The sequence below is a fragment of the Schistocerca serialis genome, chromosome 8 (genome assembly GCF_023864345.2).
Source record: "Schistocerca serialis cubense isolate TAMUIC-IGC-003099 chromosome 8, iqSchSeri2.2, whole genome shotgun sequence".
NCBI classification, from domain to species: domain Eukaryota; kingdom Metazoa; phylum Arthropoda; class Insecta; order Orthoptera; family Acrididae; genus Schistocerca; species Schistocerca serialis.
In genome coordinates, this window is record NC_064645.1 from 619894579 (window position 1) to 619912054 (window position 17476).

The 17476-nt window shown below is 37.5% G+C and overlaps 1 protein-coding gene across 1 annotated transcript in view; it reads left to right on the forward strand.

Moving 5' to 3' along the window:
* The window catches only part of LOC126416261 (1-phosphatidylinositol 4,5-bisphosphate phosphodiesterase classes I and II), a 395393-nt gene that overhangs the window by 236807 nt on the left and 141110 nt on the right, over positions 1-17476 (forward strand). Inside the window, exon 12 of the mRNA XM_050083891.1 lies at positions 5822-6050. Coding sequence (XP_049939848.1) covers positions 5822-6050 — 229 coding nt within the window. The remainder of the gene's footprint in view (positions 1-5821; positions 6051-17476) is intronic.

A 17476-nucleotide genomic window follows, 5' to 3' on the forward strand; every position in this document is an offset into this window, starting at 1 on the left:
ACACTGTTGTTTAAAAATTTGCATTAGCCAGGAATCAATGCTCCCCCCACCCCCCCTTCCCCCATTTGACAGGCAAGCATCCTACTACAGAGCCACACTGCCTGTTGAGAAATAGACCTTATTTCAGTTTTATTCAGGCCACTTGGAAAACTTCAAAGTAAATATAGTTACTGTGCCACCTACTGTCTAAATGGATGATACATGGTGTCTTCCAAACATAAGTTTATGTTTTTTTTTACAGTTTTCAATTATTCCTCTTATTGAAATTTCATTGTGTCTTCTGTGGTCTTCTTGAAAACGTTTTAAAATACTGGATGGCATGGTTAAAAATAGCCCGCCTCCCCTTCGAATTCAAAAGCAATATTTTGACTTCTGAAATAGAGTAAACAGTTGCAACAATTGACAGTGTGCAATAACTGATTCTCAGCATTCTTCTGTCAGCATTACAGCTTATTTCGTCAGTGACATGAAACATTTCTCTTTGCAGTATGAAAAATGACTTTCTCGGTAGAAGAAAGAATTGAAATTGTGAAAGAATACGTCAAAACAGAATTTATTTAGGAAACTTGCAAAATTTTCAGGGTCAAGTAATCAGATAGAGGATTACCAACAAAGAGAGCAATACAATCTGTTTAAAAATTGGTGCTCCTGCAGATCTGTGCAAAATGTAAAACAATAAAGAATACCTTCAGTACGCACACCAGAAGTTAAAAGATGTTAACCGAAGAATTAGTCAGAGCATAAAGAAGTATACATGTAAATTGGTCCAACAGGCACATGTAAGTAGAAGGAGTTGTGAGCAGATATTGAAAATTCTTAATATGAAGCCATATCGTGTGACGGTTGTGCAGCAGTTGCGGGAGGATGACAGTCAGAAATGTGTAGGTTACTGGACGTGGCTTTTGAGTAATATCAACGATGGTTTGTTAGACCCTTTCCATGACAGCATGATTGATGAAGGATGGTTTCATTTTTCTGGTCATGTGAATTCACAGAACATGAGGTACTGGGCAATATGTTGTGTCAGCAACCACTCCACAATGAAAGAATTGGCAATTGGCATTTGGTGCTGTGTAACAGGAACACACTTTGATGCCACCCTGAACACAGTTGCATATATGGAAATTTTCTATACTTGTGTGCTCAACTTACTTAATGCAAAAGACAATTACTTAATGCAAAAGACAATACTGCTTCTTCCAGCAAGATGGGGCAACACGCCACAAGTCTAAGGTATCCCTGGAATGAGTTCATGATATCCTCACTGAGAAACAAACTGTCAGCAAACATTCATGGCCACCATGTTTGCTGGACCTAATAGTTTGTGATTTTTATCTGTGGGGAGGCTTGAAGAGTGTAGTCTATAAACCAAATCCACACAAAATACAGGAACTGAAAGATGATATCAGCTATGAAGTTGCCGCCATCATTATCAGAACTTGACGCTAGGTGTATATCAATATCTACATCTACATCATTACTCCTCAATCCACCCTATGGTGCCTGTACAACTACTAGTCATTTCCTTTTCTCTTCCACTAACAAGTAGAATGAGCGAAAAACGAATATCTATATACTCCCATATGAGCCGTAATTTCTCGTATCTTATCTTTGTGTTGCTTATGCGCTATGTATGTTGGAGGCCCAGTTTTATTATGCAGTGAGCTTCAAATGCTGGTTCTCTTAATTTTCTCAATAGAACTCCTCAAAAAGAATGTTGCCTTCCTTCCAGCAATTACCATATAATTACCTGGAGCATCTCCATAATGCTTGCATGTTGTTCAAACATACTAGTAACTGGCAAACAGCCTGCCTCTGAATTGCTTTGATGTCTTGCTTTAATCTGATCTGGTACAGAACCTAAACACTTGAGCAGTATTCAAGGTTAGGTTCATTACACCCAGATATTTAAATGATGTGACTGTGTCAAGATTTTTTTTTTTTTTTTTTACATTTAGAGCTAGTTTCCATTCATCACACCAAGTGGAAATTTTGTCTAAGTCATCTTGTATCCTCCTACAGTAACTGAACTTTTACACCTTACTGTACACCTCAGCACCATCAGCACACAACAGTAGATTACTATCCACCCTGTCTGCCAAATCGTTTATGTACATACAGAATAATAGTGGCGCTATCGCGCTTCCCTGGGGTGTTCCTAATGATACCATTTTCTCTGAGCAACGCTCACCATCGAGGACAACATACTGGGTTCTGTAACTTAAGAAATCTTCAAGCCACTCACATATCTGCGAACCATTTCCATATGCTTGTACTTTCTTTAACAGCCTACAGTATGGCTGGATGTACATAACTTAGTCTTGATCTTGCAGGGGTCACCAAATCCACACAAATGACATCAGCTATGAAGTTGCCGCCATCATTATCAGAACTTATCTTCTATAAATGTATTTTTCACTGTATTTTTCATTGTAGATAAATAGTAAGTCCATTTCAGCTCTTCGTTTCTGTAATTTCACTGTATTTCCTTTATACTTACATGGGCTACTTTTATCAATGTCGCCCTGTAGTATTATTTGGTTTAACATAGTCTACCATTTTAATATTATCGTTTCCTCAAAACTCTTGAACCAAGTGTGATTGTGTACTGGTTATAACACTGAACTCACATTCAGGAGGAGGATGGTGCAATTCTTTGTCCTTCCATCCAGATTTAGGCTTTCTGTGATTTCCCTACATCACTTTGGGCAAATGCTGGGATGGTTCATTTGAAAGGGCTAATTTCCTTCGCCATCCTTGAAACATTCTGAGCTGGTGTTCTGTTTCTGATGATCTCAATATCAATCTTCCTTTCTTCTTGAAACTCTCATCTTCTCTTATTTGTAGTTGCACTTCCTTTATACTTGCAAATGCTTATACCATTTATCATCTTCCTGTTCTACAAAATGTTCTCATAATCTGCATGTTTTATTTCCTACCTGATGAATTTCTCTCTTCTGAGCTTTATAGCAATGTTTGGCTTGTTTTGTATGAATCCATAGCAACATGCAATTCCAGTGTGATTAGGTTCATTACACCATATACAATTTCGTTACTGTGTCACCAGATATATTGAATTTCATTTGTTATTCCATTTCACCATTGCCAAATCAGTTTTTTATTTGGCTTCTTTAAGAAGAATGTATTAAGTATAAACATGTACTTCTTCTTGCTGCATTCTACTAACATATGATCCCTGTCACTTGTGATGACATATATGAAGTCTTCCATTCAATCATTTTCTAGTTTTTGTACAGCTCATGCATTTAAATGACACATTTTCATCTTGCATGGGATTTTCTCTCATTTATCAATTTCTTTGTATTTTTTTAGAGGTCTAGTGGCCCCGTCATCATATTATGAGTACACTGGTGCATAAACACAAACATAAATGTAAATAAGTGAATGATTGCTTTTTGAAATTGTTATTTGTCCTTTTCAGTCTGCAAAAGCTTGCAGTTTATTTGTTAATAACATGAAATAATAAACTTCAATTATGGAAATGTTAATGCCGAAGTGTCCAAGGATAAGAACACTTACTGTTTCTATCTTTTTGGGTGTATGAAGTGCATCTATATTTCATTTACATATACACACAGGAGTAGAGCTGGAATGTGCCACCACTACTGTTGAAATGATCTATGAAAATCTTGCTATAGAGTATGTGTCCTTGGAGCCTTTTGCAGTGGCACGCCTGAATAACACCTTCTTGGTTTTCAAGCCACAACAATTTGAATAAAATTCTTGAGCTTTCAATTGCTATCTCCCATAGCAGCTCCGGCACCCTGTGGGACTGGTTGACAGGCAGCTTCAGGGGCTGGCATCACGTTTGAAACTGCAGCTCCTGCCTCATTGCAAGCATCAAGTATTCACCATTGCTTCCTTCGTGTGCTGCAGTGAATATTTTGAAATGGCAGGTGTTACAGCAATCACCTCACCATTGTCTCGTGCAGTCACAAATTTCTTCTTAGAGCACATTGAGGAGCAGGTCCTGAATTCTGTGGTGTTGCATCCATCTTGCTTCATAAGGGACCTTGATGACACCTTCCTGATATGGCCTCACAGTGAAAATACACTGCAGCAGTTCATGATCACATGAACAGTGTCCATTCCAATACTAAATTTGCCATTGACATGGAGAAGAATCTCAAGCTACCATTTCAGTTGTGCAGAAGGCAGAAGGAAGGCTTGGTCATTCAGTGTACATGAGACAAACTCTCATTGATCAGTATTTGAATATCAATAGTTTTCACCACCCTGTACACAAGGAAGCAGTCATGAATACACTAATACGCAGAGCCAGAGTTATTTCTGATGACGACCATCTACTGTCTGAATTGCAGCACTTGAGAAGTGTATTCAGAGAGAATGGTTATAGCAAAAGAGACATTGCAGATGCTTTCAGGTGTCACCGATAGGTACACCTTGTGAATTGGCAGAAGAAACCAAGCCAGCAGCCTGCCTGCCCTACTGCAGGGCAATGAGCAGCAAGCTAGGATATGTACTGCAGAGACATAAATTGAGACCAGTGTTCCGGCTCACTGCCAAGATATGGATGTGTTGCACCCTGTTAAAGATGACATAGTTCTTTGTATGCCCTGTCCGTGCAAGTGCGGCAGCATTTATGTAGGCCAGACGATTCACATAGTTGCAGTGAATTGTACCAAGCATAAGAGACATATTAAACAAAGGAAGATTGACAAGTCATCCTTAGCTGAGTGTTGCCTGGAAAATGGACACAAAATACAGTTTGAGAACATAAAAGTCTTGGCTTATGCGTCAACATATTGGGATTCCATTATAAAAGAGGCGGCTGAGATTAGAGTGAATGGCAATAATTTTAACAGAGAGCAGGCGTATACACTGAGTAGTGTAGGGACAGGCTTTGGATGTCGATAGGAAGCAACGACAAACGCATGATGCTTGTAGGGATGCGGAAGCTTCAGTTTTAAACATGGCACCAGCCCCTCGCACCACCTGATGTCACTCGGTCCCGCAGCAGGCCAGAACTGCTATGAGCTGCCCAACTTACCTTCCACGCAACGGTCATTTTGCCACTTTCTGATTGGTGCCAGCGGCTGTAATCATGGGTGTACAAGCAGAAACTGTGCCAGTCCCAGCAGTCAGTAGTTTCACTCTTGATGACAATGGTGGAGATAGCCATTGAAAGCTCGAGAATTTTATTCGGATGGATGCGACTTGAAAACCAAGAAAATTTTTTGTTATACAGTATTTTTTTGCTTTAAGTGTCATATATTTGCAATATAGAAAGAAATGTGTAAGAGTAGCCGGCCGGAGTGGCCGAGTGGTTGTAGGCGCTACAGTCTGGAACCACGCGACCGCTACAGTCGCAGGTTCGAATCCTGCCTCAGGCATGAATGTGTGTGATGTCCTAAAGATAGTTAGGTTTAAGTAGTTCTTAGTTCTAGGGGACTGATGACCTCAGCAGTTAAGTCCCATAGTGCTCAGAGCCATTTGAATCATTTTTTGTAACAGTAGTTGTATTTGACTGCTTGGTTCTGCACTGCAAATTCTTTCAGGCATACTGTGGTGAATTTATGGTTTTAGAAACTTTGTAGTCCTGCCCATTGTTTTTTCCCTTTGTGAATAATGGACTTCCTAAACATATTTGTTATAATTTTGTTCATGGTAACTCCATAACATGTAGCTGGAAATGTGTATGTACAACAACATACATAACAAAAATTCAGCATAACCAGTTGCTTTTGTAAGAGCTCTTATTATTCAGCTGTTGAGGGAAGTCATTCTTTTATTTTCCAAGAAATCGTTTGAGACCTGACAGATTGTCTCTTGATGACAGCTGGAGCCTGGCTCAGAGCTGCCACCCCCTTCTCTACTGAGACGCAAAATAATAATCAAGAACAAGAAGAAACACCACCACCATCACCATAAAAAAAATCAAAACTCATCAAATACATCTGATAGTAGCAGTGCAGTTGCAGCAGCCCAGGGAAATGGTGATGTTCCACATGTGCATGCCCCTCCTCTTCAGTCACGCCAAGGAAGCAAAGACAGCACACAAGATGATGGTGAGTGGATTATGTACTGCTCCGTATCTAGTTAATTCAAATTTGTTAGTGTTACTTTTCAACAATTGAGTATTATTGAAATTTTGTTGATAAATTTTGCAATGGGTTGGGAAAAACCATTTTGACTGAAAATCATTGCCTTTAAAATTATTCTATGCTTTGTTTTGGGAATGTTAAGGTAAGGATAAAAATATTGTGGATAGTACAACATATTTAACATTATCATGTCTAGTTCATTTATTGTAAATAAAAATGTTGTGTATTGTACAAATGATTAACACTATCATATCTATGATATGGTTATAATAGAGGGAAACATTCCACGTAGGAAAAATATGTCTAAAAACAAAGATGATGTGACTTACCAAATGAAAGTGCTGGCAGGTCGACAGACACACAAACAAACACAAACATACACACAAAATTCAAGCTTTCGCAACAAACTGTTGCCTCATCAGGAAAGAGGGAAGGAGAGGAAAAGACGAAAGGATGTGGGTTTTAAGGGAGAGGGTAAGGAGTCATTCCAATCCCGGGAGTGGAAAGACTTACCTTAGGGGGAAAAAAGGACGGGTATACACTCGCACACACACACATATCCATCCACACATATACAGACACAAGCAGACATATTTAAATATGTCTGCTTGTGTCTGTATATGTGTGGATGGATAGGTGTGTGTGTGCGAGTGTATACCCGTCCTTCTTTCCCCCTCAGGTAAGTCTTTCCACTCCCGGGATTGGAATGACTCCTTACCCTCTCCCTTAAAACCCACATCCTTTTGTCTTTTCCTCTCCTTCCCTCTTTCCTGATGAGGCAACAGTTTCTTGCGAAAGCTTGAATTTTGTGTGTATGTTTGTGTTTGTTTGTGTGTCTGTCGACCTGCCAGCACTTTCATTTGGTAAGTCACATCATCTTTGTTTTTAGATACACTATCATATCTTTTTCATTTATTATAAACTGCCTCCCTTCTTTTTACTCAATACTGTTTTGATCACGGAAAAACTCTACTTATAACCAGTAACTTTCTGACTGATTAAAATTATATGCTGGACCTAGGCTTTCTAAGGCAGTTCTGGTATCAACTGAGCTATCTGGCTAAAACTCATGACTCACCTTCGCAGCCACAATGATGCGTCTGTACACTGTTCAGTCTGTCATTTCATGCCTTCACTGTGCAAACATTGTCTTTTCATGGGCAGAGGATTGTCAGCATAGGAACTTGCCAGCCAAATTGGCATTCAGTGTGGATCAGATATCATAGTTTTCATATATTATGCAGCCTACATAATGTGACAGTGACAGGATAAATGTGAAAATGTCACAGTAGCTTTTAATACTTCTTGGTCCTGTATAGAATGAAAAAGGTGGTATCTGATATGCCCTGTGGGGCTATTACAATCATATTCAGTTAAAAAGATTGTTTCCTGACAACCATTGAGTGATAATCATTGTGTGATTAATCGTTTAGATTTTTTTCTTCTTTGACAAGGTACTCCAAATGCAGTGTATTCTCGTACTAGTCAAAAACACTACAACCCTCACCAGTTCTGAATACACCTAGTGAGATGATAGTATTAAAATTTTGACTTCAAGAAACATGTTTGAATGGTGATAATTTTTAATGTGTGGCTAGCTGCCTGAACATTACCTTTGCTTCAGAGATATCACACTGCAGCCAATTGCATAAATGGAACATTTGTATTACTTCCATGTAAAAAAATTTAACAACTTCAATCTTCTTTCCTAAAACTTATTTTGCATCTGATTTTCCATATTTAATGACTCTGCTTGACATCTTTATAATTTAGATGTTTGCAAAATTAGAAGCATATCAATATTAAAATTGCATTGGTTGTAAGAATCATGATTTCTTCAATCCACAAATATAAATACTTGTTGCTGGACCACTGATTCATTTTATTCAACTAATTATTATACTGGTTGTCATGATTTTGAATCATAGAAAAATCATATAATTCCATTAATTCTCTAACCATCTCCAACCTATGTGCAACAATGATATCTTATTCACCTGTGTGTATAATTTTTATTCATTTATTAAATAAAATCTCTTACATACAGCTGAAGATAGTATTATTATTGCCCATTACATAATAGCTATCAGCCTGCCAGAAGATAGATGTATGTACACCTCCAACCTACAGTTTCTACTCAAAATGAACGAAACAAAAATTGGAGCAAATCTTACACAGCTACAGACAGACAATTACCTTGCATTCAACTCTCCCACTATTATCTTGCACAATACTTTGTAAATTATACTCGAAAACCCATGTCAACTTCAAGGAATCAAAACATATTTCTTTTCCTACCTTCCTGCGTATTAACAACAAAAATCAAGAAAATTATATCACTGTGTTCATTGTACATGCTCAGGCTTAGCTCTCTCAATGAACCTTACATATACCCTCAAAACATGCAAAGGTGTGTACTTTGACTCTTTACATTAGTTATAAAAATTGGCAAAAAATTGTTAAAAATTTTATGTTGTTCCAATAAGTTCTATGTGCTCCACAAAACACCTTGAAACATAGCATCTACAAGACCTATTTCCATTAAAACATGTTGTATTCTTCTGTACTTCCACTGTAAACTTGTATTTTGTTATGGTAACTTATGTGAGATATTCATGCAAACCCAACATTTGTTTAAAATCATTTTGACTCATATTACTGAACAGATTATTTGAGGAATTCAGAATACCATATTAAAAATGTAACAAATGTCGAGTTTTTTTTTCTTTTTTCTTTCTTTCTTTTTTTTTCTTTGTTTGTTAATTTTTTTTATAAACCACTTTTTCAATTTCAAAAAATGTTTTATTTATAAAAAGATACTTTGAATGAACGCTGAACATTATTTATTCTTAAGAGCACATGTAGTAGCTCCTGGATATTTTTTTTGCTCTCCAGTAACAATCTCTTAAACAAACTTTCTCAGTTTCATCTTTTGTTTGGTTGTGGATGAGTTTGAAACCTCTTTCTGCAGCATCTCTCCCAACAATCATCTCCCCAACTTTTTGAATTGCACTTTTGTGATAGGAGGTATTTTTCCATGCTGAAGGGTCCTTGTGCAGAAAATTGCTACTGGCAGAAAATCTCGTGAACAAAATTTTTGTTAGAGGTGTTATAAAAGATCAAAAGTCAGAATTCATAAAAGGAGAAAGATGAGAAAGATAATTTTTGTGTACAATGTTCCTTTTCACTTGATTTTTTTCTTCTTCCTCTTCTTCACCTTCTTCTAGCTCCAAGATAACTTGAGCTATATTTGCCTTGATCTTTGCTGGAACATTGTCATCAAACAAAGCTGAAGCTACTGTTTATGGAGTTAAGTAGCAGAGTGATTTGAAATTTTTTTGCAGCACTCTTACTGATTACTGGATCAATATCCTGATCATTTATCAAGTGACTCATGAATAGGAAATCATGGTAAGGTTAATTGCTTCCGTTGACAGAAACCAGGCTCAGATATAAATGTGTGTAAGAAAAATACATATTCTCATTAATAAATTATTCTCCATATTAGATAAGTGAGACTGATTTCAAAACATGTATAACTTGAATGCATGTAAGGTGCTTACTATCCACCTAGAAAAAGTCACAATTCCTGTGGTGCAAAATGATTTCCCAGTCTCTGCTATGCCACCAATAAAAATGATCATCATCTCCAGCAGTTCTTGGTATTCTTCTCATGGTTGTTTTTGCATAGAAAGTTGTTTTTAAATAAATCCAAGAATAATAGACACGAGTTATTAGGTACTTCACTGCTATCAGTTATGTAAGCGTTCTTGTCGAGTTTCATCCTAGTTACTCTAAATTTCTTGAAATTGTATGTCCGGGAGAGAAGTTGCCCCCATCAATGAGTCAGAACAGGTCCTCGATACAAATTAAAAAATGTCATGATGGAATGGAGATATAACAGGTCATTATCAAACAATTTTTGTAGATTTGTGAAGCTTCCATTTACTCAACCTGTATTGCATGCTGTCATATCACAGCAGAGTTTCTGAATTTTGTTAGCTGTACCTCACTTCTCTACTGCCTGGTACATAGCCACAGCTTGATCACCTGCAGAAGATGTTGGGCTATAAGGAACTTCCAGCAAGTGTTCCTTGCCTCGAAAGGTTAATAATACCACAAATCTATCTACCTTTTCAACAGCTTTGAGTACTGGGAGCAATTATCACCACTAAACTCGCTAATAATACCACAGTAGTCTCTCTGCTTGATTTTAAATGTTTTGGTGCTTAGCTGCACCATTCTCCCAAGCAATAAAAGGAAGAGGCCACTTTTACCCCACCTGGCTACTATAGCTGTTTATACTTATATTATTCATGTTTTTTTATTAATAAAAGTATGATATTTATTGTATATTAATATGTTTGAATGAAAATCTTAAAATAGGTTATTAAAAGTAAGTATCTTTAGTAATAAAACTTTGATTAATAATAATAATAATGATGATGAAAAACTGTATAGCAAAATTCACATAGAAAAATTCAAAACTTGCAGTTTTCCAGTTGAGCTAAAATTGTCCACATTTCACTTTTTATATTGATTGGAACAAAAATATGGGGATGGGAGCTAAACTTTTTCGAAGTTGAAATTGACATTCTGATGTTTGTGTGTTCTGTTGGGTGGCAATGTGAAAAAATACCCACTGAGATCAGTAGACCAAAGTGGTGTCTCACATACAATGACATTATTCAAACATTGAACCAGTATTGTGAGACAAGAAGCATTTAATACCAGCCTTGCAGTGGTCACCCATGATCAACAACAGCAGCTGATGAGTACTACCTACAGGCTATGGTCTTAGACACCTGAGGAGAATGCAACAGAACTGTTGTGCTGCCTCCTTTTTGGAGGCAACTGGAAGAGCTATGTCAACCCCAACAGTATGAAACTGTCTCCACACAATCAATTTGACCTCTAGGCACCTATTATGAACAATACAATCCTGTCTCCTCCCCATTTCCAGCACTGTGGAGCACAAAGCATACAGGCAGGGGAATGCCTGGAATGGAACCTGAATGAATGGCACTAGGTTTCCTTCACCTATGTATGCAGTATTTGTCTGACACCTGATTATTGCTGTGGAAGTGTGTGGAGATGGCTAGGTACCGATGCACATTTTGTGTAAACATTCCATGGGTTCAGCAAGAAGGTACGTTAATCATGTTTTTGGCTCATCTGTTCTATGGATGTCATATCCCACCTAGTGGTATCAAATGTAATTTCAGGGTATGTGCTATGGGGAACATGTTACAATGCTCTGGGTGAAACAACGCTATGTTGTAAGCCATCCAGTTGCAGAATTTGATTTCACAGGTGTGCACAGGCTACCTGCTTTTTGATTATGAATCTCATTATATTTCACAGTTAAGTGTGTTTTAGTTTCAGAGGTTTTATTGTTTCATTCACCCTCACCTTGAATCTAAGCTCATACATATTCACATCTCAGCAGATGGCGGATAACTTTTTTTGGAGGTTTATGTTTTGTGATTATATTTTCCAAGAGAAGAAAGATAAATCTAGTAGAATAGTTATAGATCCTAAGAACAAGTTCATTGTTAAGTTTAAATACCTAGAATATTACAAAATTTTTAGAGAGAAATATTCACAGTATGAAATATGAAGTAACTTTCCAGACCTATCATTCAGTCATTCATGCTCAGATCTTATTCTGTATTTTACAACACAAAGGACAGCTATCAAGGCTATGGAATATATCAAGTTACAGATTATCAGCCAGAAACAGCCTTTACATGCAACTAAAGCAGACTGGGAGCAACTAATTTACTCACATTTATAATTATGGAAATTACTTCTTTATTACTGTATATCTAAAATTACAAGTCAGCACAGTTCAAGTACTGCTGACAGACACACTTACAAGTGAGAAAAACTATACTTAGCTTTCAGAACTATTAGTTCCTTCCTCAAGGAGGAAATAGAGATAGGTTGGTGAAAGTTATAAAGGAACAGCAAATCACTCAGACTGCAATATGAGAGTGATCCACCTGTTATACAGATGAGGGAAAATAAAGGTGAGAGGGCAGGCATCAGAGAGAGTAAGAGTTCAAAGGTACATTGATAAGGGCAGGAAGTGGAGAAGTTCTTCATGAACTAATCAAGAGTTGACAGGACACTGGAAGTAATATCAGCAGATTCTTCACTGTGTTATGGGAGAAAGAGAGTAAGAAGAATAAACACCCAAATGTGAGGTGAAGGCAATTTGTAGCATTATTAGGCACAAAACAACTAAACTTGTTAATGATTATATTCGATTTCCTGATAGCAGTAGCAGTGTGGCAGATGATATTAAATTTAGGTCATTGGCCAGTAAATTCAATTATTTTTTCCTAACAGCAGCTGGAAACACAGAGAGTGAAATGTCACCATTGAAAGCAGATTCATTATCTACATCTACATCTATACTCTGCAAACCACTGTGAGATGCTTGGGAGAGGGTACATCCCATTGTAGCAGTTATTAGGGTTTCTTCCTGTTCCATTCACTTATGGAGTGTGGGAAGTGTGATTGTTTTTGAGTGCAGTAATTATTCTAATCTTATCCTGAGGATCCCTATGTGAGCTTTATGTGAGGAGTTTTAGTATATTCCCTAAAGAAATCACTTAAAGCCAATTCTTGAAACTTAACATACTTTCTTGGAATAATTTACATCTGTCTTCAAGAGTTTTCCAGTTCAGTTTTTTCAGTACCTTTGTGACACGCTCCCATGGATTAAACAAACCTGTGATCATTCATGTTGCCATTCTTTGTGTGCATTTAATATCCCCTGTTAGTAGTGCCTGGTACGGGTGCCAAACATGAGCAGTATTCTAAAACTGGTCACATGAGTGATTTTTGAGCAACCTCCTTTTTAGAGTGATTTAACTTCTCCAGTATTCTACCGATAAACTGAAGTCTATCACCTGCTTTACCCACAACTGAACTTATGTGATTGTTGTGACAGTATTATGAAAAGGGTGGTTGCTACTCACCATATGACGGAGATGCTGGATCGCAGCTGTGATGGTGCATAGCAACAATCCTTTTCATAATATTGTTACACTCCATCCTGGGTTTTCTATTCTTATGTAATCATTCCATTTTATATCCCTACAAAGTGTAACACCCAGGCATTCATATGAGTTGGATCGGTAAATTCCAACAGTGACTCATTGATATTTTAGCTATAGGATACTACTTTCTTCATTTTTTGAAGTGCATAGTTTTACATTTATGAACATTTAAAGCAAGTTGCCAATCTCTCCACCACTCTGAAATCTTATCAAGTTCTGGCTGAATATTTATGCAGCTTCTTTCAGACAGCACTTCATCACAGACAACTACATCATCTGCAAAACGTCCAAGCTTACTTTTAATATTTTCTGCAAGGTCATCAATATATAGCATGAACGGCAAAGGTCCCAACACACTTCTCTGGGGCACACACAAAGTTACTTCTGAAACTTCCTGGCAGATTAAAACTGCAGGAGAGCTTCTGTAAAGTTTGGAAGATAGGAGACGAGATACTGGCAGAAGTAAAGCTGTGAGTACCGGGCGTGAGTCGTGCTTCGGTAGCTCAGATGGTAAAGCACTTGCCTGCGAAAGGCAAAGGTCCCGAGTTCGAGTCTTGGTCGGGCACACAGTTTTAATCTGCCAGGAAGTTTCATATCAGCGCACACTCCGCTGCAGAGTGAAAATCTCATTCTGGAAAAGTTACTTCTACATCTAACAATGACTCCCCATACAAGATAAAATGCTGCATTTCCCCTACCAAAAAGGTCTAAAACCAGTCAGAAATTTCACTCAATACCTCACATGATCATACTTTTTACAATAAGTGTAGGTGTAGTACTGAGTCGAATGCTTTTCGGAAATCAAGAAATGCTGCATCTACCTGAGTGCCTTGATCAAAAGCTTTCAGTAAGTCATGTGAGAAAAGTATGAGTTAGTTTCACGTGATTGATGTTATCGAAATACATGCTGGTTGGCATTGAGGATAACATTCTGTTAGAATACCTCATTATGTTAGAGCTCAGAATATGTCCTAAGATTCTGCAACAAATCAATGTCAAGGATATTGGACGGTAATGTCGTGGATCAGTTGTACTACCCTTCTTGTAGACTTGTGTGACCTGTGCCTTTTACCAAGAACTGGGCACGTTTTTTTGTTCAAGGGATCTATGATACATTATTCAATATAGAATCTGACAGGGATTCCATTGGGTCGTGGAGCTTTGTTCAGTTTTAACAATTTCAGCTGTGTCCTAGTACCACTGACACTAACGCTTATTTCATTCATCTTTTCATTGGGATGAGGATTGAATTGGGGCTATTCTCCTGGGTTTTCCTGTGTAAAGGAACATTTGAAAACAGAGTTAAGCATTTCAGTTTCTTCTTTGCTACCCTCAATTTCAGTTCCTGTCTCATTCATTAGGGACTGGACACTAACTTTGATGCCAGTAACAGCCTTTACATATGACCAGAATGTTTCTGGGTTCTGTGAGAGATCACTTGACAGTACAGTGAAACCACTATTTTACATTTTAGTGATGTCCAGACTTTAAAAAACTCTAACTTGAAGAAAATCCAGAATCGAAGAAAAAGTAAAACACACCAAACACATGTAATTGGCATATATGATTAAAACTCGCAATCCTCTCTAGTACTTCATGGAAAATCTGTCCAAGTGAAGAAAATAAGTGTACAAATGTTTATACATTAAGTTTTTGTAACAAATTTCATCATTTCTTAAAGAATCACAGATGTGTAACAGCAAGTAAAAACTCATCGAAAAACTGGAATTGGCATCTGGATACAAGGTAATCGAGCTGTTTTCCGACATGCTAAGACCACAAATTATACTTTCGAAACAAGCATTTTTGAGAGATCAACCTTTGTGCTCACCCATAAAAAAGCACAAATTCATGGGAAAAAAATAAGTTTACTTCCCCAGTTGGCTTATTAGAAGTCAGCTCAGTGAATTTCTGTACACTATGTAAAATGTAAGTTTGAAAGAAAGCTCAGGTACTACTGTTTCACTTTATGACCTCTATCACTGCTGTCAATCTGTATGATCTACAGTGTGTGGTGTGTGCAGTGCAAAGTATATACTTGAGTAGTGTATGTAGTTGTTGCAACTTCATCGTGCCAGATTCGAACGCGAAAGTCTTTCAAATGTGCTATTGCAAGCCCCATGTTCTATTTCCATGTGACATCTGTGTCGTAGCACATTATCTGCACAAAAATATATTTTCAGCATTTCACAAATTGCTTTCACCACTACCTTCACTCCCGTTGCTGAAGGGTCACTCCACTCACCCCATATCCACTAGGCAAGCTGATTTTACATGTAGTGTGGTGACTGCCCTGGCTATTGGGTGATTTAACAAGTTGTCAACCAATAAGAGTACACTAGCCAGAGATGGACAATGTTCCCTCTATAATCTTTGAGATTCAGTGTTTGAATTTAGGAAGTTGATGACTGATATTGTTGCCTAATACAGTACATTGGAGATTCATGCAAAAAGATGAGACTGAGTTATAAAAGGCACAAGGATAGGTGGTGGCTGGGACCCTTCATCATGTATTGGCTTGATCTGGAACACTCCACATCGGCTGCCTTGTTTTTCATTACCGCTACAACCTAGCAGTAGTTTTATCATAATTGCACAGTGAAGCTAAATGTTGCAAGGTGTGTTGGCAACACTGATTGTGGATTACATCAGCATTTCCTCTCTCACGTCTCCCCTCTCCACAGCAACCTAAAATATTCCCTTAACTCTGCCACCACCCGTAGTGCAAACCATCTGTCTTTTGTGTTGCTTATAACTCGTTCAGTCACATCAAATGTCAATAGGAAGAAAACGGGTCAAAATCAAACGAGATGTCGAGTAAGAACATAGAGCCAAGGTAAACATTACTAGGAAGAAATGTAAGACTGGGAAGTTTTTAGCATTGACCTTATGCATTTTTCACAGTGGCTATTAGTTTATGGTGTAGAATCGTGAGAGACGTAAAATCGGAGAATGTAAAATCCAAGTTCGACTTGCTGTCTTGACAGCGAAATGCGTTTCATCCAGAATCTCTCTATCTATAGCCCTACACTTTGTTTTAGACCTATTATGCAGTAATTTCTGTTTCTTCAGAAGTTATAGAATTTTCTTTATAGTGACTGTATACCATGGACATTCCCTTCCATTATGAACTGTTCTACTGGGTGCTTATCTATCCAGCACATGGTACACTATTCTTTTAAACTTGAACCAGAGTTCCTGTACAAGCTCCTGTCCAGTGCGGATTCACCCCTTTATGTGCGAAAGTTAGATTTAACCCACAATAGTGAAGATCATCCTTTCTTCTAGTGCTGTAGCTATGCTCTTCATTATTATATTTGAATCAGGATGAGCTATTAATAATAAAGTTCATAAGTTAACATATGTATTGCAAAGGTACTGTGAACATCCCGAGTTCCTTAAATAACTATCTGTAAGGTGATCTTGGGGGGCTCCAGTTATTATTCTGTTCACGCGCTTTTGTGCAATGAATACTTTTTCTCTTAATGATGAATTACCCTGCAATATGATGCCATATGAAATCAGTGAATGAAAATAGTCATAGTAGGCTAATTTACTGATTTGTTTATCACCAAACATTTGCAAAATCTTAATAGCATAAGTAGCTGAACCTAATTGTTTCTGCAGATCATTGGTGTGTTTCTTCCAATTCAATTCCTCATCAGTGCACACACCCAGAAATTTAGAAATTCTGCCTTAGCTACAGACTTTTGCTCAGAGTCTATATTTACCAATGATGTTATGCCATTACTGCACAGAACTGTATGTACTGTGTTCTCTCAAAATTTAGTGAGAGTCTTTTTGCAGGGAACTATTTAATAATTTTCTGAAAGATGTTAATTACAATTTCGTCAGCTAATTCTTGTTTGTTGCGATTGGTTACTATACTTGTATCATCAACAAAAACAACTGGCTTTTTATCTTCATGAATATAGAGTGGCAAGTCATTAATACATATTAAGAACAATAAGGGATCCAAGACCGAACCCTGTGGGACATCATTCTTGATACCTTCCCAGTTAGAGGACTCTGCTGATTTTTGCAGACTATCTGTTCTGTTAATTTCAACCTTTTGCATTCTTCCAGTTAAATATGAATTAAACCATTTTTACACTGTCCCACTCATATCACAATACTTAAGCTTATCTATAAGGGGCATTCAAGTGAAACCCAGTCACTAGTGTAAAGTAATGGTAATGATTTTACTAACTCAAAAATGTGGTTATACACAGAACACATACTCAAAAATAGTCACCAAAACTGTTGGCACATTTATCCCATTGTGACGCTAGTCGGTCGACTCCATCCTTGAAGAAGCTA